General features: G+C 37.3%; 2 protein-coding genes across 2 annotated transcripts in view; both read left to right on the forward strand.

The window, feature by feature from the left end:
• The window catches only part of LOC141906908 (uncharacterized), a 35,539-nt gene extending 12,862 nt beyond the window's left edge, over nt 1-22,677 (forward strand). Inside the window, exons 4-9 of the mRNA XM_074796382.1 lie at nt 855-950; nt 1,896-2,018; nt 2,128-2,216; nt 2,357-2,459; nt 19,563-19,852; nt 20,747-22,677. Of these exons, the coding sequence (XP_074652483.1) occupies nt 855-950; nt 1,896-2,018; nt 2,128-2,216; nt 2,357-2,459; nt 19,563-19,852; nt 20,747-21,112 (1,067 nt within the window). The 3' untranslated portion in view covers nt 21,113-22,677. The remainder of the gene's footprint in view (nt 1-854; nt 951-1,895; nt 2,019-2,127; nt 2,217-2,356; nt 2,460-19,562; nt 19,853-20,746) is intronic.
• Nucleotides 3,838-6,859, forward strand: LOC141907504 (uncharacterized). The gene has a single exon (XM_074797167.1). The coding sequence runs from the start codon at nt 4,288-4,290 to the stop codon at nt 5,521-5,523; it is 1,236 nt and encodes a 411-aa protein (XP_074653268.1). The 5' UTR covers nt 3,838-4,287; the 3' UTR covers nt 5,524-6,859.
• Nucleotides 22,678-27,958: the final 5,281 nt, after the last annotated feature.

The following is a 27,958-nucleotide window of genomic DNA, read 5'->3' on the forward strand; positions in this document are numbered from 1 at the left end:
ATTACTCGTTACGTTTTATGTTTAAAAATAAGAATCTAACACATATAAATTTAAATAATCACTGTTTTAAATATGCATTATATCACTCGTTAATTACTCGTTACTTTTTATATTGAAAATTGAAAAAAGAGTTAGAATTCGCTGAAACCTCTCGCTTTAGAATATTTTTTTACCCTTATTGGTTGAATAATTGTGTTAATCTAGACCGTAAACATTGTTTCATTTTAAAATTAAGATCTGTTTTTATATCTTTCTCTCATATATTCTGTCATATAATCATCATAAGCTTCTCTATTATCTCCTCGATATTGCTTAGTATATAATTTAATACAAGTTTTGCAGCAATATTGAAAACCATCTTTGCTAATCTTGCATTCGTAAAATTTTCTCCTTAGAAATGCGCGTGGCCATCATGATAGTCCGGGAACATGAAATAAGCATAAGAAAAAAGAAATTGTCAACTTTCTAACGATTCACAAGTTTAAATTTTGTGCCAAAAGAGGGATGGACGACAATAATCGCAAACGAGATTTTAGTTTAAAAAATGTTAAAATCTGTCCAACGATGCGGCCCCTGTAGATCCATAATACCCTCTATGCTCAAGAAAGTGCGCAATTCGAAAACGTTGATTGGAGTCTTCGCTCACTCTTATTGAACCTTGTGACGTTAGAAAAATAAATCTCCCACAATCGATGATGATTTAATCATCATCTATTGTGGTGTCACTTATATCTTCTTTGAATAAGTGAGATTATATAAGTCACATGCGAAATAATATCTCATAATTTTTTCCTCCCAGTGACCACTCTTGGATATGCAAACCACCTATCCATCTTCCACTTGTATATTAACAGGCAAGATGTCGGAACCTGCCCAAAACGAGCCAGAACAAGTCACTCCCAACAGCATAGGAGAGGGAACAAAAGCTGGGTTCCTTACTGAAAAGAAAGGTACGTACGAACAGTAACCTAACAGTTCTGCAGCATTCGGTTGATAAAATATACATGTCTATCAAATTTAATTATTGGATTTCAATAACGTTTACTTAATTCGTCTAGCTTTTGGAAATAGCTATACTACGTATATGGTTGAAGATTTTCAATTGAAGTCTATTTGACGTATAGTTCGTGGTCGTTTTCCTCGTGTAAATAGTCAGAAATTTTATTGTAGACATTTTTTCTCGGGTACATATTGATGTAGGTTTCCTCTAAGTTATTTAGCTTTGACGTATTGACTTGAAAAGAAGCACATTTCGAAACCCAAATTATCCAAATGCAAGAGGTTGGTCCAAAATGAAGTTCCATGACATCGACGGTGCAGCAACAATGAGAATAGGTTTCTCCGTCAGGAGATGCTTTAGGTACCTCATATCTGGTGCTGCCAAAAGTAGTTTTGCACGGGGGCAGTTGCGTGTTTCGATATACAGTGCATTACGTGTCCCTGGATGCGTCACAAAATTACATTAGCCCGATAATAATTAAGATGGCCGACTAGCGGCTATTTATGCTCAACAAAATCCGCACATTTTAAGAGTTTTCATGGGCAATTTTAGAGAAGCTACGAGCACTTATCTTATCTCTGGGGCCGTTCATCACAAGAAAACTTGCGATATTTATAATCGACAATTTTTAGCACTCCCATAGAAAAATCACTACTCGCAACAAATTTCCATTTCGTTTCGCATTTCGTAATTACGTTTCGTATTTCGTAATTTCGCCGTTTCGTACTTTAGCAGGACCCTTCATATTGTACTTATATAGAGTTTCTAACAAAAGTTGTAGCACATCACACATCATGGCATGGTGTTTCGTGACCCTTTTCCATTATGATGTTGAAACTTCGATCTCTGAAACTTACTGGAATTGTGCTTCGCTTTATCATTATTATATGGCTAGAGAAGAAAAGTATTCTGGGCGTTCGAGGCAATCAGAAACGGTGGTGCGTACTCGATAAAGACATATTTTATACGTTCAATGATTTGAAAGCGAAGGAGCCAAAGTTTAACCAATCAATAAAAGGTAATCATTAAGATATGTAAATATCAGACTTTGTTTGTGGAAATAAATAGAATCTCACTTATCTTATTCCTTTTGTGTAAGAATTAAGAAGATGAATTATTTTTTCTAGGATATAAAATTGTGGCACTTTCGCAAGCAAAAAACAAGAAACAGAGTGGTTTTGAAATTTACTCGGCAGATGGAGCCATTGTGTTCACTGTAAGAGCAAATCCAATAAATTTTCAATCTTTTGCCAATCGAAACGCAATTAGATCTAATTATTTACCATTTAATGATTAAGTTAAACCTATGAAAGTTTAATGAAACAATCGATGAAAATGTAATCTTTTATTTGATAGTTTTTAGTTTTTGATAAAGAAGATATGATATCGTGGGTGGAAGCGTTACAGAATGCTGCAGGTACTGCCCCTGAATGCGGCACCAGAGCAAGTATTATGCAAGGTAAGTACTTAACATAGGGGCATTCCCAAAGTTGTTTTTTTGGTTTTGTATACATTTGTAATTTTCAATTAATGTTTCGGCATATATAAAGGCAACATTTAGCTGTAGTTGTCTCAATGATCACTGATGTACAAAGCTAGCGTTAATTCTGGTAAACACTCCCGGGCAAACACTGAACTTAAACCGCTTTAGTTTGAGATTCGCGCCAGAGGATTTTCCACTGCGCACCGCCATTTCACTAAACATGGGGAATAGGTTTTACCGACTCTTAAGATATTTCAAATGAATTGAATTTGTACATTTTCTGACACGCGGTAAAAATATGTGGTTGTAGATTCACACCATCCCTGCTCTTGATTGTTGCATAGGAAAAACCCAAAAATCAACAGGAAAATCGGTATTACATTTCCTTTAAAATGATGTAAGAACTTTTTTGGAAAAAGTTTTTCAAGTAAGGGACTGTAGAGCTGACTAAATTCAATCGAAACTTGTGAATTTGTGAATCGTAGTTCGTAGTACAGGAGAATTTAATCAAGACCATTTGACATTTGATTCATCTACGTACTGTTGTGTTCATGTATAAGATCATCTGATTTCTTGCCTGAGAATTTAGAAATTGCGTGAGTTATCTTTACAACACGACCTACTTGCAATAAAGTGTGCAAACATGCAGAAAATAAAACCAATTTATGTTATAACAATCTACGTTGAAAGAGAACGGCTTTTGCGAACGACGTCAAACGCAAAAAAAGTATTTCAAAGTTGACAGCATATTTAATTTCCATGTTCCAACGTCAATCAGACGAAGTCCTGTTTTACTTCGTATTGCTTGACCATATAACTCAAGGTTGATTCTTACCATTTCCATTATATCTAAGTAATGTATATTCGTGTATTTCAATAGGTAGAAAATATCTTTAAGATTTTTTCATTCCCCAAACTTTACCGAGTAAGCGCGGAATATATATTATACTCGAATATACTCGATTGATATTATTTATAACGTTGCGGCAGGGATTCGAAACTGATACCATAGTCTACGTCGTTTCATCTTGCAATATACGTAGCAACAATTTTGTGTTGCTTCGCAAAAGCGTTTACGTAGTATATTAGGCCTATCCGGTATTAAATCACGCTCGCGTTCTAAAAATAAGATTATATTCTCATTTCTTAAGAATTTATTTCCCGTTAACAGACAAAGCCGATCTCATGTGTTTTTGTATGTATTGTAGCACACTATGCATTTACCTGAGGAATTCTAAGCGACAGTAATCTATTATCCACCGAATAAGAGCCGAGTTGTATTATTATAAACCTGCGTGATTTCGTTAATTGTGGGAATATAATGAACACGTACAGAATGGTACGTCACGACTGTTAATAAAGGCGATATACAGGCGATTCGATCCAGGACGGTAAACAACGTCGGAGTTCCTAGCAAACAGTTTGTTTGCACATACGTACGTATATAATCGCTCTACAGTGTCAGTTTGACTCAGTACTGCGACGGACTTACACAGTTTTGGAGATATACTGAATTGCTTTTCTGCTTTCAACTGAGAAAAAAATACTTAGTATAGGATACAACTCTTGGATATGTTGAGGTGCTTCAATTGTGGTGATGAAATTGGGAAATTCTGAACTTGATAACAAACGATAATTCGTGTGACGTCTATCGATTATTTGTCATACATCGTGATTTCCGAGATACGTTGAAATATATCTTAACTCAACTTAAACACTAAAGTTCACAGAAGTTTTAGTCGGCTAGAGTTGGACTTGAATTCCTTCACACTCGAAAACGAAATTAGTGTTTTTGAGAACAACGATGGCGGGAGTTTACGATCAGCCAACCAATGCTGCTATAGCCGGGACATTAATCTGCTTCGTAGTTATTCCCAGTTTGTTGTTGAACAGTTTCTTAATCTCGATGTTTGCCAAAAGAAAGCGCCTTCAGGTCCCTGTTATGTACTTCCTTATCAGTTTGGCTACCTCCGACATTATTGGTGTAGTCATCTGGTGTCTCCCAACAGTAATAGCTGCGCTCGGTTTCGACTATTTGTACACCGATGTCGGATTGTGTCAAACTCAGGTGATCACGTGGACCTTTCATCAAACACTGAACAGCCACACGTTCGTCATCCTAACGCTAGAACGGTGCTTAAAATTCTGGAATCCGAATCTGCACTCGAAAGTGTTTTACAACGATATAGTGGTCATCATGATGATCGTGGGACATTGGATTTTTGAACTTGTTTGCGCACTCTTTCCGCTGATGGGTTGGGGCACTCCTACTTACTACCCGCGTCAACTCCAGTGCAACTTCAACAATCCAAAAATGCCTTCACATCTAAATGCCATGTTTTTCTACACGTTTTGTGTGCCGTTTTTGTTCATGATTATAGTTTGGCCGATGATCGCGACCAAATATCGCCAGCTGACCGCAAAGGTAGCGCCATGGGACGACTCAGCATTGGCGGCGCAAGCTGAGAGTTACGGTGGCAACCTGGCGGCTGACAGCAAGAAATCACCTGTTCGTAAAGGGCGTGGCACGAAGGCTGTTGACGAAGATGATTGGTCGGAAGATGAATTATACAGTCAGATTGTTGCCCTTCGACCTTATGAAGATTACGACGGACGAGAGTACCACAAACACGTTTATAAGTACCGAATGCGTGAATATTATTTAGCGGTAACGATATTTGTAGCCTGGTTAATTTTTCTTCTTTGTTGGTTGATATTCATTTCGATGACTTATATGCAAGTGTACCAGGCCACCAACGACATCAGTAGCGGCGTGTATGTTAGTGCCACCTGGTGGGCCATGTTCACATTAGCATGTAAACCAGTGTTTTATTTCATCGTTAATCCAAGGTTTAGATGGAATCTGCGAAAAGCATTGAATTGTCAACCGTTCCCTCAAAAGAAACCGAAGCCAGCCCCGGCTACACATACAACCCCTCGAATCCGTGAGGATCCGGTCTATGCTAAAAGTACCGGTCCACAAAATCAGAATATCTACCGACACGTAGCTCCTGGTCTTGATTATAAAGATGGCATATAAGATAGAAATCACATCAACTGAGCGTAGCCAGTTTTCTACAAAGCTACGTACGTGGTCTTTTGCGCTTCAATTCAACCAACATTTCTAAGTGTATAAATCAATGATAATGTAAAACTACCAAACACCGATTTGGTAATTCAATCTTAAACCTAGCGTATGAGAGACAAATTCCAAATGGCAAATCAAAACAAGAATCATTTTCGTGCTTGTTCATGTGCGGTCTTCTGAAACCCGAGACACAGATAATAATTTGCGTAACCAACATGTTGGTCAGATCGTCAAGATAATTACTCCAAGGTCAGAGAAGCTAAGGAATAAACGCAATTAGTATGCGATTACCAGTTAGCGGCAGCGTAAAATCACATGCCTGGCGATAAAACGGTTACCACCGTTGAGCAGTAGGTTTCTTTCGGTATTTATTATTTGCTGTGAGCGAACTGAGTCATAGAAACATATCGAAAAAAAATCCGTTTCGGGTTCATGTCTGCAGTGGTTAATGTGAATTACTTTTTTGTGACCTTTTTGATGAAAATTACCAAGCGATTGCGACTCACTAACCGATGACCGTCATTGACCCTGGTTTCTGCAACAAACAGTTATCTGTAAGCTGTACATGTGCGCAATTATATGTTTCTGGCATATCATTGCCTGATAAATATTATTGGTTATTTTTATAGATGATTTAAAATTAGATAATCGTTTTACCATTAAAAACAAACATATATAATGCTACTTGTATTTGTTAGCCATTGTCATCACCTGGATGAAAGTTTTTGTACAACAATTCGGGACCCACGAATCCGCCTCAAAATGGTGCGTGATAATTTGAAACTTGCCGATTGTCGCTTATCCTGCTTAGAGAGGCAAGATAACTTTGCTATTAAACAACAAAGAAATCCTATAGTATAGCACTGTAATTTGTACACACACTAGATAGGAGTGATCCTCCCTCATACTATGGCCCATGATTCAACTTTTTAAGATTTATCAATATCCAAATTTATTTTTGAGTTGTTGTTTGTCACTAGTGGTGCCAATTCTGTGTCTAGTTTCTGCGCATATATTAGCATTTAAGGGAGGATTAATTTATGGCACTGAATCTACGTCGTTCGTTCTATTGCCAAGATATTTTCATAATAATACTAAAGAACCGGTTTATTTATTTAAAGCAATAATTTTCTCTCGTTCATTGTTGATATTGAATACTTTTATGAAAAGTTTTCCAGAAAAGCTGGTTTCTCTTCTGTTTTTATAACACAGCAGGCGTGAGCATATGTGGTGCCATTGTGAAAATCAAATATATATGTATATATATGCATATAATGTAGATTTTGTACCGAATAAACATTTTCTTTATCATACGTATATCTCATATTAACACATATAAACGATATCTCATTCTAAGCCCACTTGGGACTTAAGTCGTTCACTTTTGTCCACCGTCCGTCCGTAGACAGAATCCAGTTATCTTGGAATGCATTGAAGACGCTTCAATGGGTTGTCTTGATATTTGGTTTACGTCCAAGTATATATATACCCATACATCTGCAGCCCAAACCTACGCAGATGAAAATTAAGATGGTCGACTCGCAGCCATTAATGTTCGCCAAAATTAGTATTTTAGACATTTTGATGTTTTCAAGGGAAACTTTGAAGATGCTTTCAGCGATCTTTTGGCGTTTCATATGCACGAAGGTGGGTCGATACCTGTAGCTTACTAATGGTTCGCCTTTTAGTTTACCTACGTTTCCGACAGTTTGTTGGCAGTCTGCCAAGAAGTTAACGAATGATAAATTGCTAAATTCATACCTACGGGATTCGGTCATACCTACGGGATTTAAATTTTATCAATCATGAAACAAATGAAATTGGTTCACGGAGAGGTGTAAGAGCTTGGTCGTGATGATGCAACATTTTCCGAGGAATAAGCTTAAACCGTTGGAAACCTTTCGCTTTCTACAATCGCTACGATTTGCAGAGCAAGTGATTTGCTTGATTTATCGAATCAATTCGAGTAATAATTTAAATAGATGCTGAATCGATTTGAAAAATCAAGTAGATAATTTGGCAAAAAGATGAAAACGCGTAAGATGGGAAGAATTCTGTTCAACTAGGTATGTGGTTCGCTTATATTCGTGTTGACGAATATAATAGATTAGGCTATCTAGTTAAGTATCCGAACTTAGTAAGTATGGCAGTGCTAGCATTGAATCAATGTATTTATTTAACTAAAACCTATACAAAATACACCGTGTTTGAATCATCAAGGAGGGACAACACTTTTAGCGGCAACTTCGCTACCTGAGAGCTCCTGCAGGGCGGTCTATTGCAATGGCTTTGTGCCAAAATAGAATGCCATCTAAAATGCCATTCAGTATGCTGGCTGATAAGGGCCAAATGCACTAATTTTTACACGACCCCGATTATAGAAAAAAGCAAAACAAAATCCTTAGGGCGCAAAAACAAAATATAAGAGCGCAAAAACGAAAATATTCGTTTTTTCTCTATGAGTTTTTTGCACCATAAAATTCGTTTTTGTGCCCTTGCAAAAAACGTCGTTTTTGCTACTGCGCGAAAAAGAAATATTATAGCGCAAAAACGAAAAAATTCCTTTTTGATTTTTCGTTTTTGCACCCCAAAAAAATGAACTTTCGATTTTGCTCTATGGATTTCCGTTTTGTATTCTTTTCTATAATCGAGGTCATATGAAAATAATTCATTAGAACATAATTCATTAGTTCGTTTTTGCTAGGGTGCAAAAACGAATATTATGTAGGAAAAACGAAAAATCATAGAGCAACAACGAATGTTTTCGTTTTTGCGCTATAATATTTCGTTTTTGTGCGGTGAAATTCGTTTTTGCTAGGACGCAAAAATGACCAGTTCGTTTTTGCTGTATAACTCTCGTTTTGCATTTTGCATAATCGAAGCTGTGTTAAAATTATTGCATTTGGCCCTTATCAGCCACCATAATTTAAACTATTTGGGCGGCCTATTTTCCTCCACGTGTGAACCTCTGTGAAGAATGTTATAGGAAGCCTCCGCCAGTACAAGAGTGAATCATGTGTTTTAGTGTGTGATTTCTCTTACCATTATATGGTGTTCACTTCTTTCAATTTTCAGCATAAAACAAAAACTCCTAAAAAGGAGGTTAAAACTATCGACTTATAAATGATAGAACCTGACAGATTTTTAACCAATTGGCACTATGTGTTGTATATAAACGATGCAGAAATTGCATACAGTAGATTCTATAATATTTCTAAAGTCGATGATTCTTTTCTAATTAGGACTGCTAAGAATTCCCGGTATTCTAGCCGCCAACGACCCTGGATGTCTAATCGGTTACTTATATCTCTTAAGCATAGCAACTTGATGTATAAACGATTCAAATCACATAAAACACAGCAATCAAAAAATAGATATTGTAAATTTAGAAATTTATTCAACAAGCTATTAGGTATTGCCAAGAGGAATTATTACATCAAACAATTGAATGAAGTAAGTGGTATGAAACAAACGTGGAAAAACATTTATAATATTCTAGGCAAGAGCAAAGGTAAAAAGTAAAAATTACCCTGACTCTTTCAAAAACGGCGTTACAGTAATACAGGACGATCAAAATGTTGCAAATACTTTCAATGACTTTTTTGTGTCAATTGGACCCCAATTGGCAGAAAAAAATCCTAATTCACCCAAACATTTTACTGAGTATTTGAGTAACATGAACGATCAGAGTTTATTTTTGTATCTAACTTCTAGTAACGAAATAGAGAAACTAGCCAAAGCGATGAAATGCAAAAGCACATGTGGCTGATGGAATTAGTCAAAAGGTTCTGAAATCAGTAATTGATTCGATTTCAGCTCCTCAGAGTCATATTTTTAATTGTAGCTTGTCAATTGGCATAGTACCAACTCCTTTTAAATCTGCTCTAGTTACTCCTTTATTCAAAAGTGGTGATCAACATGTATTCCGTAATTAGACCAATCTCAGTTCTACCATCAATATCTAAATTACTTGAGAGAATTGTATATACAAGAATCGTGGTATTTATGGAGAAATATAATTTAATACAAACTCCCAATTTGGTTCTAGAAAGGGATATTCTAATAAAATGGCTTAAACACTTATAACCAACCATATTTTTCAAAATCTAGAAACTGGAAACACCACTGTTGGAATTTATTTCGATCTAAGTAAGCCTTTGATACGTTAAATCCTCAAATTTTGTTACGTAAATCAAATTCATACGGAATTAGAGGTATTCCCCACAAATGGTTAGAAGATTATTTGAGCGATCGTGTACAAATTGTCAAATACAAATCGTAGTATTCTTTGATAATTGAACAGCAAATCCAATTCAATTTTGTTTTATTGAGCTAATTTCAGAAAATCCAATTCTATTCCGCATTCAAATCAATAAATAAGACCAAGGGAAAAGATTTATCTGAGGTATTTGTTCCTGCAAGCTCCAGTCGCTGTCTGTGCTACTTATGAAAACACGATTGAATTGTGTAAATTATTAGCCTGGGATTGACTAGTCCATGAGCTGGGAGTGTATTTGGACAAATTTAACCTACAAAATGCATCGTTTGCCATTTTATAAAAAGCTGACAGGCTGGCCATAGTGCCCCTTGGGGCTATTGTTATTAGGGTTTCTGCTGCCTTCGCAGAAACCCTATTGTATTCCTGCTGATTATTATCATTATTATTATTATTATATTCTTTTTCACACTGGATCTTATTGAAAGGATTTAAACAACTGCAACTTACTTTCAGTCGGCGAAACCATTCTGTATCACAAGTACTAGGCTGCATTGACAAGTACTGTATATAATATTAATTAGAATTGCACGGTTTACTCACTGTGAGCCCCTAAACATCGAAAATTTAAGCCCGATTCAAACAGTATCCATCTACGTATGTGTATTGCCTACGTGTCTTATTCCCACAGTGCGACAGTGCGTGTATTTGTGTGCGTATCCGTATATGCAGTGATGGAGAGCCCTGTTCTAGATCAGTAGTAAAAAGTATTTTTATCACTCTACGAGTCGATTGTTTTGCCGTTGAAATGGGACATTCTCGAGTGAACGCAACTGAGGAATTTTTATAGCCTCGTTTGTGCCGCATATACGTACGTACAAGCAATAGCATCCTTGCAGTAACTTCCCTGGATAGAGCTATCGATAACGCGAGAGCCTGGATGACTATATTCTTCTGCTAGCATTACAATATTCCTTGACGGATTTACTCGAAACTTTCGTGAGATGTACGGAACACAGGTAGCTTGAGGTAAGTCGAAGGGATCTTTGATTTGGGACCCCGTTCACCAACCGGGGGTGTTTTACATTTGAAAATTCTGACATCGAAAAGTTACTGTGTCACAAAATTTTTTGTCTTAGACTTTTCAGCTTCGGGCGAGCACGAAAGTTGTTCATAACAGCCTGGAGGTTAAAAAAGTCAATGGCACGCCCTATCTACGATTAACCGTTTGGGCTCTACGGGCTCGAAAATAGGCCCCCAAATTTTTTGATGAGATTTTTGCTCCTAGCTCCTTTACCGTTGGAGATAGAATCGTGGTTGCAACGAGTGATCAGTAGCCCTTGCGAAGACGCTTTTATTGATGCATGGTATAACTATGTAACTCATATGGTTCTCCAGTAGCGCCACCTATAAGACGCTGGAAAACGCGTTTTCATCTATATCGACTAAGGGTATCAATGGATTTCTATAAAAATTGATACACATGTACCTGGTTACAAAACGAAACGAACCCCTCATATGATTAGTTCCCATTTTAACCACTAGGGGGCGTAAATTTTGAAAAATCGATTTCAGCATCCATTTTTCGCATTTAATGCGGTCTGTTTATTGCGAAAATCACAAAACTTGGTATAAGTACAAAGACATGTGTGTAATATGCCATCCTGCATAAATAGTTCATACAACTGCCACCAAGGGACTGTGAAAACAACGATTTTTGCTCCTAGGTCCTTAACCGTTGGCGATAGAATCGAGGTTGCAATGTGTGGTTAGTAGCCCTTTTCAAGATACTTGGATTTATGTATGGTTTAAGTAGGTAACCTATATGGTTCTTCAGGAGCGCCACCTACATTTTGCTGGAAATACATTTTTTTAAATATCTACTAAGCGGATAATGGGATTTCTATGACAATTGATATACATGTACCTGGATATAAGATACAACGAATCCCTAACACAATGAGTTCCTATTCTAACCACTAGGGGGCGTTAATGTTGAAAATTCATTCTAGCATCAGTTTTTCGATTGTAATTCAGTAGTATGCTAACTGGCAAATTACCGGCCACTCGCAGGGCATGGTAAAAGTACCGTATCTTCGTTATTCTCGGTGTCATTTCCCCTAACCTTGGTACAATAGAACTTTTCGTGTAGTATCCCATGTGAATCAACATAGCCATGTTATCAGCTGACCCCTAGGTGGCGTTCCTCATCCAGCAAGGCAGAAACCCGTTATCGCTGCTTTGCAGCTATATTTATTATTATTATTTCTTTTCCACTTTCCAGCCACAAATTTTTCATGAAATATAACTCCTCTCAGATTCGACCACTAACTGCATATAAACGTAATTTTAGATTCTGACAGAAATATAACTCAGCGTCTGACCATTTCGAATTATCGTTTAGTGATTCATTATGAATAAATCCTGCGACAAGAATGTCGAAAAGAATACGTGTACTGACAGAGTGTACTGCGTGGCTCAGTTGTGGATGACATAGTTAAATCAGTAAAATGAACATAGTAGTGGTATTTTACGTATGTCGAATGCTTCGCGTGCTAAATGAGGTCATTCTCATGTGAATACAATTTTTATAGCCTTGCCGTATCCACAAGTAAAGGCATGCTATATATGAAACAATACTCTGCTAGGGTAGTAACAAGAATATTCCTCAATGGATTTACTTGAAACTTACGTAAGATGTACGTAAGGCAGGTACCTTCAGGTAAGTCTAAGGGATCTTTGATTGGGGACTCCGATCCATACCAGGGGTGTTTTACTTTTGAAAATTCTGACATGGAAAAAGTGCTGTGTGAGAAAAATTTTTGTCTTTGAGTTTTCAGCTTCAGGCGAGCACGAAAGTTGTTCATGACAGCCCAGAGGTTAAAAAAAGTCAATGGCACGCCCTGTCTGTGATTAACCATTTGGGCTCTATGGGCTTGAAAATGGCCCCCAAATTGTTTAGATGAGACGTTTGCTCCTGGCTCCATAACCGTTGGAGATGGAATTGTGGTTGCAGTGAGTAGTCAGTAGCCCTTGACAAGACGCTTCTATTGATGTATGGTATAACTATGTAACTCATATGGTTCCCCAGTAGCGCCATCTATTCAATGCTGGAAAACGCATTTTCATGTATATCGACTAAGCATATTAATGGATTTCTATAAAAATTGATACACATGTACCTGGTTACTTAATACAACCAACCCCTCACATTATTAGTTCCTATTCTAACCACTAGGGAGCGTTAATTTTGAAAATTCATTTCAATGTGGTATGTTTATTTCGAAAATCACAAAACTTGGTATAATTACGAAGACCTGTGTGTAATTTGCCAACTTCTATGTTTAGGTTATACTACCGCCACCGGGGGACTGTGAAAACAACGATTTTTGCTCCCTATAACCATTGGTGATAGAATAGTGGTTGCAATGTGCGGCCAGTGGCCCTTTACAAGACACTTGTATTGATGTATGGTCTAAGCTGGTATCTCACATGGTTCTCCAGTTTCCAGTAGCGCCACCTATAAGTTGCTGGAAATGCATTTTCATTGATATCTACTAAGTGAATTAAGGGATATCTATGAAAATTGATACACATGTACCTGGGTATAAAATACAACGAACCCCTCACATAATTAGTTCCTATTCTAACCACTAGAGGGCGTACATTTTGGAAACTCATTCTAGCATCCCTTTTGCGCGTGTAATTCAACCATTTTATTAAATATATTAGAAAACCTGGTGTGAGTAAATATGCTAATATACAAATTAGTTCATACAACTAAACAAATTTGTTGACTTCTAAAAATCATGTTATTATTTTAGCATTTTGGCCTTTGTGATAAACAGGGTCCATTGCTAGCTAGTAGTGAATGTAGTGAATAGCGGCTCAAGTCCATTATAGCATTAAATAGTTCCAGCAGAGACTTATCACATTGGAACGGTATTTGGAATTAATCCGCCAATATTGGACTGATTGAATCTTACGACATTACGCCATAGGGACGTGCGAACATACCGACATACCGACAAACCGACGAACCGACAAACCGACGAACCGACAAACCGACGAACCGACAAACCGACATACCGACATACCGACAAACCGACAAACCGACATACCGATAAACCGACATACCGACGAACCGACAAACCGACATACCGGCAAACCGACGAACCGACAAATCCTTGCGTGGATTACCCTTATATAAAGTGGCTGGGATCGAGGGGCTGCGTGTATGCGTGGATTACCCTTATGTTAAGTGGCTGGGATCGAGGGGCTGGGTATGTACCTGGATTACCCTTGTATAAATTGGCTGGGATCGAGGGGCTGTGTGGTGCATGAATTACCCTTATATAAAGTGGCTGGGATCGAGGGGCTGGGTATATGCGTGGATTACCCGCCGATTACCCTCATATAAAGTGGCTAGGATCGAGGGGCTGGGTATATGCGTGGATTACCCGCCGATTTCCCTCATATAAAGTGGCTAGGATCGAGGGGCTGCGTGGTTGCGTGGATTACCCTTATATAAAGTGGCTGGGATCGAGAGGCTGCGTGGTTGCGTGGATTACCCTTATATAATGTGGCTCGGATCGAGGGACAGGGTTTTTCCGTGGATTACCCGTGGCTGGATCGAGGGAATACGAGTATGTCGGTTCGTCGGTTCGTCGGTTCGTCGGTTCGTCGGTTTGTCGGTATGTCGGTTTGTCGGTTTGTCGGTTTGTCTTGAAAAGTACGTAGCCGAATTACTCCTTTTCTAAAAATGTATCTTTGAGCGGGGAACTATTCCACGCTATACTGGACTTGAACCTGAATAGCAGTGAATTTAAAAAATTCTAACGGCCGTAATTATCAGTAACCACTGAAGGAGGGTATCTATTTGAGTCATTGGGGGAACCCACTACCACGTATATTCATGATAAATCGTGATGCCGTGTTGAGCCTGATTACTACATGTTATATAGCAAAAGAGCGCTTCGCAGTGTCAATTGACGGATTTCTATGAACATTTCTTGGTTCAATTGGAGACACGTTATGCTTTCATTATATGGAACACAGATCATCCTTTTAACGTCCTCTAAAAACGACGTAAGTTGAAGAAAGTAATGTTTTTATCAATCACAATTGATAAAAAACAAGTTTGAAAATGGGACCGCAAGCATCTGGAATAGTAAATTAATTGAAAGACAGGTCTATGGGCCATATTTTATCATTTGTGAAGCTGCCGCGTCAAGCCCCATGCTCTTGTTTGATTCCACGATAACTCAACCAGAATTATTACTCAGAATTTTTCTGAATTCAAAATTGGACACTTTTCATATTTCTAAAGCCGATAAAGGTGGCAAAAGTTTTCTCTTAGATATTTGCGATTATAACGAAAAATGGTCACCCTTGATGATGGTAATGTGTATAAACAATTCAAATTCTATGCCCTCTCTCGTATGCAAGCTTCATTCAACAAGAGTCTTTGTGGCATTATTCAACGGTTTCTGGACTCTAGAGAAAATTTCGAAATTCTTAACCCGTCTATACCATATATCTATAGACTGCCTGAAACGTATGAAAAAAAGTTCCCCTCCGTCCCATTGTATCGAATTCTAATTCACCCTCTTATATTGTCGCTTATCCAAATTTCTGGCTAAAAGGTATCACGAGGTTCTTGGTTCTTTATCCTCTCACTTACGGCACAAACAAGATTTACTGGGATGGTAAAGAAACATTATAACGCTAGATTGATTCCGTTTGATGCTACTTGGATTTTCTTGAACGTAAACTACCATCTTCAGATTTAAATTTTGACATTCCTACTGATTGTATTAGTGAATTAATTGAAATTTGCACTCAGAACTCCTTCTGCAGTTGTAATAATTCATATTATGAACAGGTTTTTGGGAAACCAGCTTATTCCCATTTTATAGAATTCATTCCTTGCACACATTGAAACTGAATTACTACCTCATTACACTAACCTTGGTTACAATACAATGCGTTGATGATATTCTTTCCTTTATTCCTTATGAATTTAATTTTGATTTCTCACATTTAATTCCTTTCAACCCTCTTTGGACCGACATTCAGATTGGAAGTCGGAAAAATCCTCTTTAATTTACTATTGTTTTTACAATTGTTTGTTGTGTTGAAATTTTTTAGGAAACCCACACATTCTGGATCCTTTACCGCCTAGCATGATCTGTTGCCCAAAGTTTATTTCTTCTTTCGTAGATGTGACCCATTTCTTGACGATAAACTTACAGATTAAGCCTTCTAAAAAATGATTTACCCTGACGATATTTTGAAAGCTCGCCGTGCCCATTTTTGGCTATGTCAACGGTCTGGTCGATCGATAATCGTTCGTATACTTAATACACTACGCTCAAAGCTATTTTAGCACACTCAAACGCAATTTCAGTAGCCTGTAATTTCACTATTAATGGGCGAATTGAACGGATTAAGCAAATTATGAGGCAAATTCAAATGTTCTATATTTCTCCATACCGTCCTTCCAATCGGTTTCTACGGAGAAATACGAACTAAAAATAACATTTTTTGACAATATTTTGAGGATATTCTTGGTAAATATTCTGAAAATTACACACAATCATTTTGTTATCCTTCATTCACGTATTTAAACTACCCGCGCGACGCGGCCCGCAAGTTTCGACGAAAGTCCGTCCGTGACCGTCATTTTCGTTGCCGCGATTTAGCCAATGCCCATGTGTCCCGGATGTAAACTACACTTTTTGAGATGGACGGTATGGAGAAATATAGAACATTTGAATTTGCCCCTAGTTTACATCCGGGACACATGGGCATTGGCTAAATATCCTCAAAATATTGTCAAAGAATGTTATTTTTAGTTCGTATTTCTCCGTAGAAACCGATTGGAAGACTGGATTCGAATCCCACAAAAAGCACAGTCCCTTAGCAACGGGTCGAATTTTTTAGAATAACAAGCGCGCCGGTTTCACAGCATCACTAAGGGTCGAGTCCCGGAGAATAACGCGCGCGCGCGGTCCGCGTGTTACAAAATTACCGTCCCGCTCCACACAAGTACTGAATAATCAACTCAAATTTTGCTAATCAACTCAAAATTTTGCCAATCCCTGGGAGTAAAATGCCGTGCGTTTTTTAACATATCGTATCTTTATGTGTTTTTTACTCCCGTTTTGCAAACGTTATTCACCTTTTCCGCTTCGAGTAAAATACGTATACGCTGAAATCCGTGCCTAAAATACCGTTGTTCCATTAATTCCGTACACATGCGACCCGTTGTAATACTTAGGAACAAATCGTTAGTGTAAAACAAATAAAACTATTGAAGCCATGAGATTTAATGTAGAAATCTGACGTTTTTTAACTGCAGAAAATTTTGTTTTCGTGTAATCGATAAAACAATAGGCTCTCAATATGTAATCAACATTCCCAAACTCCCACGTTGTTTTTCGCAGAAAATGATTTTTTTCTTTTTTAATCACGGGTCCCTTGATTCGCTCGAAGATCTAGCATATTTTGGGTGATTTTCTTTGGTCACGCCACCGGGTGCCTTCCTTCAGCATAACCTACATTTTTTACAATGTAGAACTTGGGAACACAGTTCTTGTGTAAAACATATAAAACTATTTAAGCTGTTCGTAAAAAATATCAGATAAGTGCGTATATAATATCATATAAGATTTATCGTCGTATGAAAGATAAAACAAACAAGGCTTTCAATTTGTAATTAACACTCCCAAAGCATGTTTTTTTTAGCAAAAATGAATTCCTTTTCTATACACGTATTTGATCACGGCGAATCTTCGCTCGAATAGATCTTTGATATTTTTGGGTGATTTTCTTTGGCCACGGACCACGCCGAACACAGGTGCCCCCGCAAAACCTATGTTTTTTTACAATGTGAATTCTATATGAGTTGGGAAGGGCACTCGCCTCTATTTATTCTTTAAAACTTAAGACTGGCTGTGCGCTTCCCCAAGTTTCGACTTTGACATATTATTTCATAATTTTTTTTCTTTATGGTGCGCAAAGTTGAAAGCTGTGGGTTTCATATTTTTGAGAAATTGACCAAAAAGTGTCAAAAATTCGATTTATTTGAGCACGTTTTTTTCATGCAATTGTCCAAAATAACACATGTTAGAATTCAATGCTATTTTGCGTCGGAAGAACTTTATCTTGTCAAGATACGATGCTTTGTTCGGTAGTTTGCTTTTGTAAAGATCGGGGTCCCAACGCTGACTAGGTAGGTCAGGCCCTTCAGAAAGGCTACTACTGGCCTATGATATATCTAAATAACTCCGGGACTGAAATAACGATACACACCATTCATTTTGTACAAAGCAAGAGAGAGAACAAACAACATTGTCACACTAAAATGCGGATTTGGACTTAACACTTTATCACGGATTTGGACTGTACAGCTTGACTTAATGCCCAATCATTACACTTTCAAGGACGAAACCCCACAAAATCTCGGTTATATGTAATTTCTGTTGACCCGGCTGAACTCCATCATGACGTCATAGCATTCGTTGAATATGTAAATGAGATGGATCAGCAGGTGCCAAACAAAATGGCGGCACAATTGAAGAGGTTCATAATAATTATTTCTAGCGCGAATACTGATACTCAAGGCGTATGATATAACGATTTATTGTGTGTGATGTGTTCAATCATTCATCTAGTTTTGAAATCCCGTGCATAAGGTAACGTGATGAGCGTTCGCGTTGAAAACAGTCGTGTACAGTCACGTAGGCAATGTCGCCTTATTAACTCGTATTCACTGCGTGTATGTATCAGTTATAGATAACGCGCGCAAAGGTGCAGGTCGCGCGTAACAACGATTCTGAGCGAAGATGTAAGCTTGCCTGCCTACTTAAAGCAATCCTATCGTGAAATTATTAAAAACCATGTCAGTCGATAAACTTTATTTCGTCAGTAACCGGCGCTGGCCTCATATTTGCATAGAATTGGGAGCTTCCGTCCTAATTTAGCCGTATGATGAAAAACCTCCGATGACACCCAGGCTCTCGCTTTGCCGGGTCACTCATAGTTTTAGTTGTTTTATATGTCATTCTATGAATGTATTTGAATTATGTATATTAACTTGTTGAGACAAAAATTCCCAAAATCAATTTTTCGAATATTTCATACTCGTTAAAAAGTCAGTTATCACTGACCAAAATTAAGTCCTTTTCGATATATTTTTCTTATCTAATTTTCGATGAAATAAATTTTTTCGTACTAGTAGCCTATACATGACAGATTTTTTACTTCACACTATGGTTTGGCGTGCCACCGGACCATTGGTCCTTTATTGTAATTCTCAAGCGATGCGCACTAGTTAGCAGCCCATTTTCATACGTTTATTTTTCGGTAAAAATTCAAAATTTTAATTTTCTACAATTCCCTTCATTTTGAATGGCATGGTGCGGCTTTGAAGAAAACCCGTTATCGCTGTTTTGCTCAAATAAACTCAAATAATAATGAAACAAATTATTTTTCTTTTCCATTTTAAAAACGGTTATTACGAAAAAAGATAATTTTCTAATGTTTTTCCCTATATAGTGAAATAGCATGGTTTCTCCTTGTGTATATTTAGAGGACCCTAAAAACCTGGACCCTCTATGCGTTAGGCCATCGAATATTTTGATATAACACATTATTTTGTAGCTACAATGTTTTACCATTTCAATGCACTAGTCTATTGTCCGTGTACGTTTCAACACCGTCCAATGGCCTCTGAATATACTCTAAATGTTTTCATTTTTTGTCATTACAGATGATGATGGAGGAGAAATTTATGACGATATAGACATAGATTCTGCCGTACCAGCGCCCCCTTCCTTCAAGCCACCCAGTCGACCGCCTGTTGTTGGCATGAGTCTGGAACAAATCTACGATGACGCCGAAACTGGTTTATTTGGTGATCATGTATTAGACCCCGTGACCCCCACCCCATCCGATACTAAGGACAATCTCTATGACGACGGAGAAAGTTTACAGCAGCTTCCTTTACCGGCAAGGCAGCCAACACACCCATCGGTGGCTGCAGATACTAACATCATCAAAGTACGTCTTTAGTTTCAGCCATATGTCTGATATTTATTGAAAGAAGTATATTAAACACTGCAGTGTCAGGAAGATAGCAAAGTGTATTTCAAATGTCAGTTTATGGATGTTGGATAGGCCTAGTAGGTGAATACAGTTATGAGTGTAGTTTAATACATTTCATAGGTACAGTTGTTTTCTTCGGTCCAATGCACTCTTTGTTGGATGGTTACATTAGAGCGGTTAGATGATTACCTTATCTTATTCATTCACTCTCAGATGTGACATCCCCTGTGCCGAGTAGAATAGTTCTTAAGCATGGTAGATGTCGTTTTGTTTTTTATCGTGACATCTGATGATAACTATTGCGGATGAATCCGGCTCTGCAGTTGCAAGCACAACAGAAAACCCTCATACAAATCAAGGGAATAACAAGATGGCTACTTACCTTGACTAAGTAAGAGAGGCCTAAATAACGGGTTGAGCCTAACTGATCCCACGAATCTATAGGACCAACGACTATATTTGGACGGTTAATTGACGAGGAAATAGCGATGTAGGGCCAAAAATAGTAATTGTTTCTCATTTCCAAATTCTCTGAATATTACCAGGCAGGCAGGTGTTCATTTTCATTTGATTTTTCTTTTAGAAATATTGACCAGGCAGACAACATTTTATTTTGCATAAAAATGTTTGGAAGCAAGCTTTCTTTGTTTTTAAAAGTGGGTTTCATTTTATAACTTATCAACAAAGAGCTCATTTTCAGTCACCCCGGTTGGCAGGATTTTATTTTACCGGGTATCTAAGCCAGATTTCGCACCATGCCTAAAATGAGAAACGATCTATTTTTGGTCTAATGTACTCAATGAAAAAACTTGTCTAAATGGAATATTTCTTTGTCTGGTCTTTAAATAGGGCGTTACTACAACATCATCAACTTTGGATGAGGCAGAGGAGCTATACGACGACGGCATTTCAGTCATCCCAGACGCACAACAGTCGTCCAGTCGGGTATTCAACTTCCCGCAACCAGCACCAGTCAAAACGCCGACACTCGTCCAATTCAAAGGGAATGAAATCGATGAATTTTATTTAGCGAGATGGGATTCACAGGCGACTCGTGATGACGAGCTAAATTTCAAGAGGGGAGAAAGAATTAAAGTAACGAATAGAATGAATGACGCACATTTGTGGTGGACGGCCGAGTCTAACGGGAAAATTGGGCTGGTCCCGAAAACATTTCTTAAGCCGGCATACGCTAAGGTTTCACTGCAAATGTGATTTTTGCTCATCATCAAAAGATGGCAATCAAAATTTATCAGCTATTGAAATATAGATCCTTCCAGAAAGGATCTCGTGTCACAGCTGTGCAGTAAACCCGTTATCGCTACTTTGCAGCCCTATTTATTACTCTTATTATATCGGAAATATTAATATATTTGCACTCAATGCACTCCCCACAACCTGTGTGTATACTGTAATCGGGAAGAACATAACTACTTAAGCCCATCTCAATGCATGACGAGTTGAGAGTATTATGTGAATATGATATGATAATACTAATAATCTTGGCGCTTTTTAATTGCTTAGATTTTTGGACTTTTGGAGAAAATCTTTGATAGACAAAGGGAAAAACGAATTTCTTTTTAGAGTCTGTGTTATCTTTTACCAAGGGTAAGGGAAAAGAAATAGTGCTTTTTCATCTTTTACCCATTTCTCGTGGCAACATTCCCCGCAGAAAAAAACACATTTTTCAGTTAAATATCCAAATAAAATTAAGCCGCTTAACGTGGATATCAGATCAGTTGCCGAAAATCAATTTACTATAGAATTATTCCAGTTTTGTCTGAAGTGGCTCATAGGATAGGAAAGAGCTATTTAACCTAGCATTAGCAGTAGATCACCTGAATAACTACGTAATTTACAGCATAATGCCCTACAATGCTTTATTCTCGTCCGATTCCACGATCAGCAGAAAGTTTTTCTTTCGTGCTGGTCGGCCAGTTGATACGGTGCGTATATTGTAGAGCGACTCTAAAGAGGTGTGCTCTATCGAAAACGATCCTTGTCGCAAGCCCGTAGCTAGGGGGGTTCGCCCGTTCGAACGAACGCCCCTTTTTAGAAAGATGATTTTTTTGCCTATGTAACGGTCCGTTGTTTATTTTCATCATAGTGTTCTTTTAAATTACATTTCACTGATTATAGATATTGTTAGCATTGGTTGACGTCTATGACGTCATGCCAATGCTGGTAAAATGGATCGAAAGTCGTAGTAAAAAAAAGCGCCGACTCTTCTCATTTTCATAGTAACTTCAAATTGTAACTCCGTTCTCGCAAAACATTAGACGCAGCTGAAAATTCAAACTCAAAATAATGTTTCAGTTATTCCCTACAACATAGCGTCGCCATTTATAAATATCAAAGTGTTTGAATATCAGTGTTATTCCAGGTCTAACTGCTGTTTGAGTCACCTATCCACTGGGTGGCGCTAGTGTTATTAAAGGATAGTGTTATGGTAAGGTTAGGTACATAACCATTAGGGACACCTAAACTGCAGTCGCTCCTTATTCCAACTATTAGTAGCCATTGGATTAATTGGCAGTAATTCACAGTGCCAGAATATGTATTTCTAGAGCAGTGGTACGGCAGGCCTACTCGTGACTGAAACCATATGAGTTAAACTGCAGCGTCCCGTGAGAGGACCCGGCCCGGGCCTGTGACGGGACATGGGTCCTCTCACGGGACAAATGTAGAATTTTTACATGAAACGTCGATTCCAATGCTAGCGGTTTCGAGTCACATTATTCTTATGTATTTTGCGCTTTTACGATTATGAATAAATAAATTCCTATCGATTGTAATTATTACATTTCCCATTTTGATTTCATTTATAAATAGAAGAAGGCCTACCGATAATTTCTAATTTCACTTGCTGGGCCAGGGGGACAATGGGGGATTGAATTCCCGTTTTCACGCAGGATATTGAAAAAGGGGCCCGATTCAAGTTGATACTGTCCCGTGAGAGGTCCCGATTTTAAATACTGCCCCGTGAGAGGACCCGATTCAAGATGCTGTGCCGTGAGAGGACCCGATTCAAAACACTGTCCCGTGAGAAGACCCGGTTCAACATGCACTTTCCCGTGAGAGGACCCGAATCAACTTACTGTCCCGTGAGAGGGCCCGATTCAACAAACTGTCCCGTGAGAGGTCTCGATTTTAAATACAGTCCCGTAAGAGGACCCGATTCAACACTCTGTCCCGTGAGAGGACTCGATTTTAGATACCGCCCCGTGAGAGGACCCAAGTCAAGATGCTGTCCCGTGAGAGGACCCGATTCAACACACTGTCCCGTTAGAGGACCCGATTTAAAATACCGTCCAGTGAGAGGACCCGATTCAACTGATTGTCCCGTGAGAGGACCCGGTTCGTCACACTGTCCCGTGAGAGGACCCGATTCAAAATACTATCCCATGAGAGGACCCGATTCAAGATGCTGTCCCATGAGAGGACCCGATTCCAAATACCATCCAGTGAGAGGCCCCGATTCAACTTACTGTCCCGTGAGAGGACCCGATTCAACTTACGGGACACGGGACAGTATTTAAAATCGAGTCGATTTTAAATAATGTCATGTGAGAGGACCCGGTTCAACAAACTGTCCCGTGAGAGGACCCGATTTTAAATACAGTCCCGTGAGAGGACCCGATTCAACATACTGTCCCGTAAGACGATCCGGATTACTTGTATTGTCCCGTGAGAGGACCCGATTCAACACACTGTCCCGTGAGCGGTCCCGATTTTAAATACTGTCCCGTGAGAGGAACCAATTCAACTTACTGTCCTGTGAGAAGACTCGATTTTAAATGAAGTCCCGTGAGAGGACCCGATTCAACCACACTGACCCTTGAGAGGACCCGATTTTAGATAATGTCCCGTAGGGGAACCCCATTCAAGATGCTGTCCCGTGAGAGGATCTGATTCAAAATACCGTCCAGTGAGAGGACCCGATTCAACACACTGTCTCGTGAGAGGACCCGGTTCAACATACAGTCCCGTGAGAGGACCCGATTTTGAATACTGTCCCGTGAGAGGTGGATCAGTAACTAAAAATACGCAAGGTTTTACAACCTAGTTGAATTATTATTGCTTTTATCTATTTTTTGTTGAATTTCATTTGGTTTTTGTTTCACAGCCGAAATATTTGAAATGCACACACTATTTCTATCATTGAAAATTGAGAGAGTGGCCATGTTTGTGTTTGCTGCTTCGCGTAAATCCCGCACGGTGGCGCAACCGCGCGGAGTGGGGCCGATACGTCCAGAAATTTGCACAATCACCGATGATAAATAATGTATTAGAACCTTTATAGATACCAGTTGCTATTTTAATACAATTATCTAAATTTTCTTTAACTTTTTTAGGATCTGATACAATAAATCTATTACTTCTAGTGATATTTCTATTATAAGTTTGATTATATTCGTTGGACAAAATGATATTATATTATCAAAATAGTTTTTATAAACAGTTTCTAATAAATTCAAAATGAAATAAGTTTTTCCACAATTTGTTACACCAGAAATTAACATACTAGAGGTTCAAATATAAATAATTCCTTTTTCATTTATATATTTTTAATTTAACTTGATAATATCCATTCATTAGATTCATCGGCCATCCAACCCATTTTACTAAAGAAAATCTTTTTCTTTTAACAGTTTGTGTTTTTAATACTTTTTCAATTTTATATTCTTGTTCTAGTTTTTCAGTAGTTAAATTTAATTCTTCATGAAATACCCATCAACTTCTTCACCATCTTAATCTTCTTATTTATAGACGCATGGTTCTGTTGCTATTACTTTTTTATTTTATATGATTCCCTTGTTGGATTTCGATCATATCCTTTATCAAATATCTTTTTGTCCGTCCGTCCGCAACTTTGTGAACGCGATTCAAGAAGAACCGTTGATAGCAGGACTATGATATTACGTAGTATGATTACCCCTAGGGAGAGGATGTGCCCTATTGATTTTGGGGTCCAAGGACCAAAGGTCAAGGTCACTATAGTTCATTCATATGAAACCTTGTGAACGTGATTCAAAAAGAACCGTTGATAGCAGGACCATAATATTACGTAGTATGATTGCCCCTAGGGAGAGGATGTGCCCTATTGATTTTTGGGTCCAAGTACCAAAGATCAAGGTCACACCAGGTCATTCATGTGAAAGCTTGTGAACGTCATTCAAGACGAACCATTGATAGCAGGACCATGATATTACGTAGTATGATTACTCCTAGCGAGAGGATGTGCCCCATTGATTTTGGGGTCCAAGGACCAAAGGTCAAGGTAACTACAGGTCATTCATGTGAAACCTTGTGACCGTCATTCAATTAGAACCGTTGATAGCAGGACCATGATATTACGTAGTATGATTACCCCTAGGGAGAGGATGTGCCCCATTGATTTTGGGGTCCAAGTACCAAAGGTCAAGGTCACTACAGGTCATTCATGTGAAACCTTGTGAACGTCATTCAAGAAGAACCGTTGATAGCAGGACCATGATATTACGTAGTATGATTACCCCTAGGGAGAGGATGTGCCCTATTGATTCTGGGCTCCAAGGAACAAAGGTCAAGGTCACTTCAGGTCATTCATGTGAAACCTTGTGTCGTGAATGTGATTCAGAAAGAACTTTTGATAGCAATACAATGATATTACATCGCATGACTACCCCTAGGGAGAGGATGTGCCCTATTGATTTTGGGGGAAAAGGTCAAGGTCACTAGATATCATTCATATGAAACCTTGTAAACACGATCCAAGAAGAACCATTGATAACAGAACAATGCTATTTCATAGTATAATTACCCCTGGGGAGAGGATGTGCATTAGTGATTTTAGAGTTCTAGGGTCAAAGGTCAAGGTTGGTAGACGTCTTTTGCCTAAAACCCGTATACTCAACTCTTGAATAACCATTCATAGCAGGAAAATGATATTTCATAGCATTGTTATCCCTGGATACACTCATTATTTTTCTATACCAAAGATTAGTGTCTTCGGGGGTCATTAATTCCCTACTGGCTATCGCGGGGGACATAGATACGTAGTATCGAATTGCCTTGTTATATTTAGAAATTCTAACATTTTGACCAACTTTATATCTAGGTTCACCAAAATCATCTATAAGAAATGCGCCATATAAATCATTCCAAACAATTTTAGCATTTTCAGGTTAACTCGCTTCAATAGGTTTCATTCCAATAGATGAATGATTAGAATGATTATAACCTTCTATTAATTTTGGTAAAATATCAATCCATTTAAAAGTATTTGCTGTAAAATATTTCCACATTCTTGTTCTTAATGTTCTATTAAATCATTCAACATCTGCTCCTTTTTTGTTCGATTTTGTTGAAATATATTTAATATTATCGTTATCTAAAGAGACTATGAACAAATGAATTATCAAATTATTTTCCACCATAAATTTGTTATATTTAATTGCGCATCAGAAATAATGTAAATATGCATTTTATAATTATTGATTCCTTTTTTCTTTTTCATAAATAATTGTATTCCATCTTTTGTATTTTCAAATTTTTTACCGGAATCATGTGATGAATTATCTTCACTGGTTCTAAAATCTAACCATAATGCAAATTTTTTACCAGTAAAATAATCAATTTGTTTAATATTACAATTTTCAGATGATTTTATTTTTTCATTCATAAAAAGTTTCTTTTTTAAATTTCTATCCATTGATCTATCATTCTCATCCCTTGACAAAATATTTTATTTGCAATACCTTCAATTGTTATTTCTGTTTTTAATATCTCAGGATTATAATAAATATCAACATTTATTGCGCCATTAGAATATATTTTTTGTAATTGATCTTCTAGGAAGGTTAATATTTTCATTAATTATTTCGTCACTTGCATTAATAGGTAGTTTTAAATTTATCTATATAATAATATGATAATGAAAATCCTTGATTATGTCGAATTTGAATTGTGCTCGCAATATTTTCATTAGTTAAAGTATCATATTTTAAACATATATTTGTTACCTCATAACCCAAATCTTTAATAACACTAGATATGCAATTTCATTTACAGGTGCAAAAGTTATTTCAAATGTTATATCTTCTTGAATAACATATTTATATAAAGGTGCATTATTATTCATCAATTCAAAGTCTAATGGAATTTCATGTTTGCTACCATAGATCTTTTTGATTAAATTATCCACGGCATTGGTTCCTATTGCATTATTAGCAATAAATTAAAATCATCTAATGTAATAACAGTTTCTGACCAAATTTATATAAATTTTTGTATCAAATATCTACCAACATTATCTACAACATTATTATTATTATTACCAGTTAATTATATATCAGCTGATAAATAAATCCTTTTGGGAACGTAAGAAGTATTTCGATTTAATCTAGGAATTCTAACATATTAAGTTTCGTTAGGATTATAATTTGAAGGATTATGAGTAATCATGCGATGACAACGTTCTGCTTTAATTGCATTAGAAGGATCTATATATTTTCCATTCACCATTTATTAAGAAAATAAATTACTTATTTATTTATTATCATATTTACTAATCCAAAAATAATTGCACTTACACCTGTAATTAAAAATGAAATTATATTTTCAGCAGCAAAACTAATAATATTTCCAGCAGATTTCAATATAAAACTAACAATTGATGCTATAACTCCAGGTAAAGCTGCAGTAGATTTTTAAGATAGTTCCCATAAATATTTTGCTAATTTTTTATATTAATATTTTGATCTCCAATCATTTTATTGTGCGCAATTTTATCAGCTTCATTTCGTATACTAATTATTTCTCTAATTGCTTTATCAGAAAATTATATATCTAAATCTTCATTTTTTTCAAATGTTGCATCCATTAATCCATTCAGCAAAAGTTTTTCAGTTTGAACTTCCGTTGATTTAAGTTTACTGGTTTTTGATTTAATAACTTATTTAGGGATTGTTTCTTATTCTAAATTATCATCAATCATCATTTCTTCGATTAGATATTCTTCAACGCGTTGTGGGGGGCATACTGTATTCACTTCGTCGTCCGTTCGTCTGTCCGAAGTGG

The sequence above is a fragment of the Tubulanus polymorphus genome, chromosome 6 (assembly GCF_964204645.1).
Source record: "Tubulanus polymorphus chromosome 6, tnTubPoly1.2, whole genome shotgun sequence".
NCBI lineage: Eukaryota > Metazoa > Nemertea > Palaeonemertea > Tubulaniformes > Tubulanidae > Tubulanus > Tubulanus polymorphus.

Bases quoted from the DNA above. Each gene is read 5' to 3' on its own strand.
- LOC141907504 (XM_074797167.1), top strand. From the start codon at position 4,288: ATGGCGGGAGTTTACGATCAGCCAACCAATGCTGCTATAGCCGGGACA.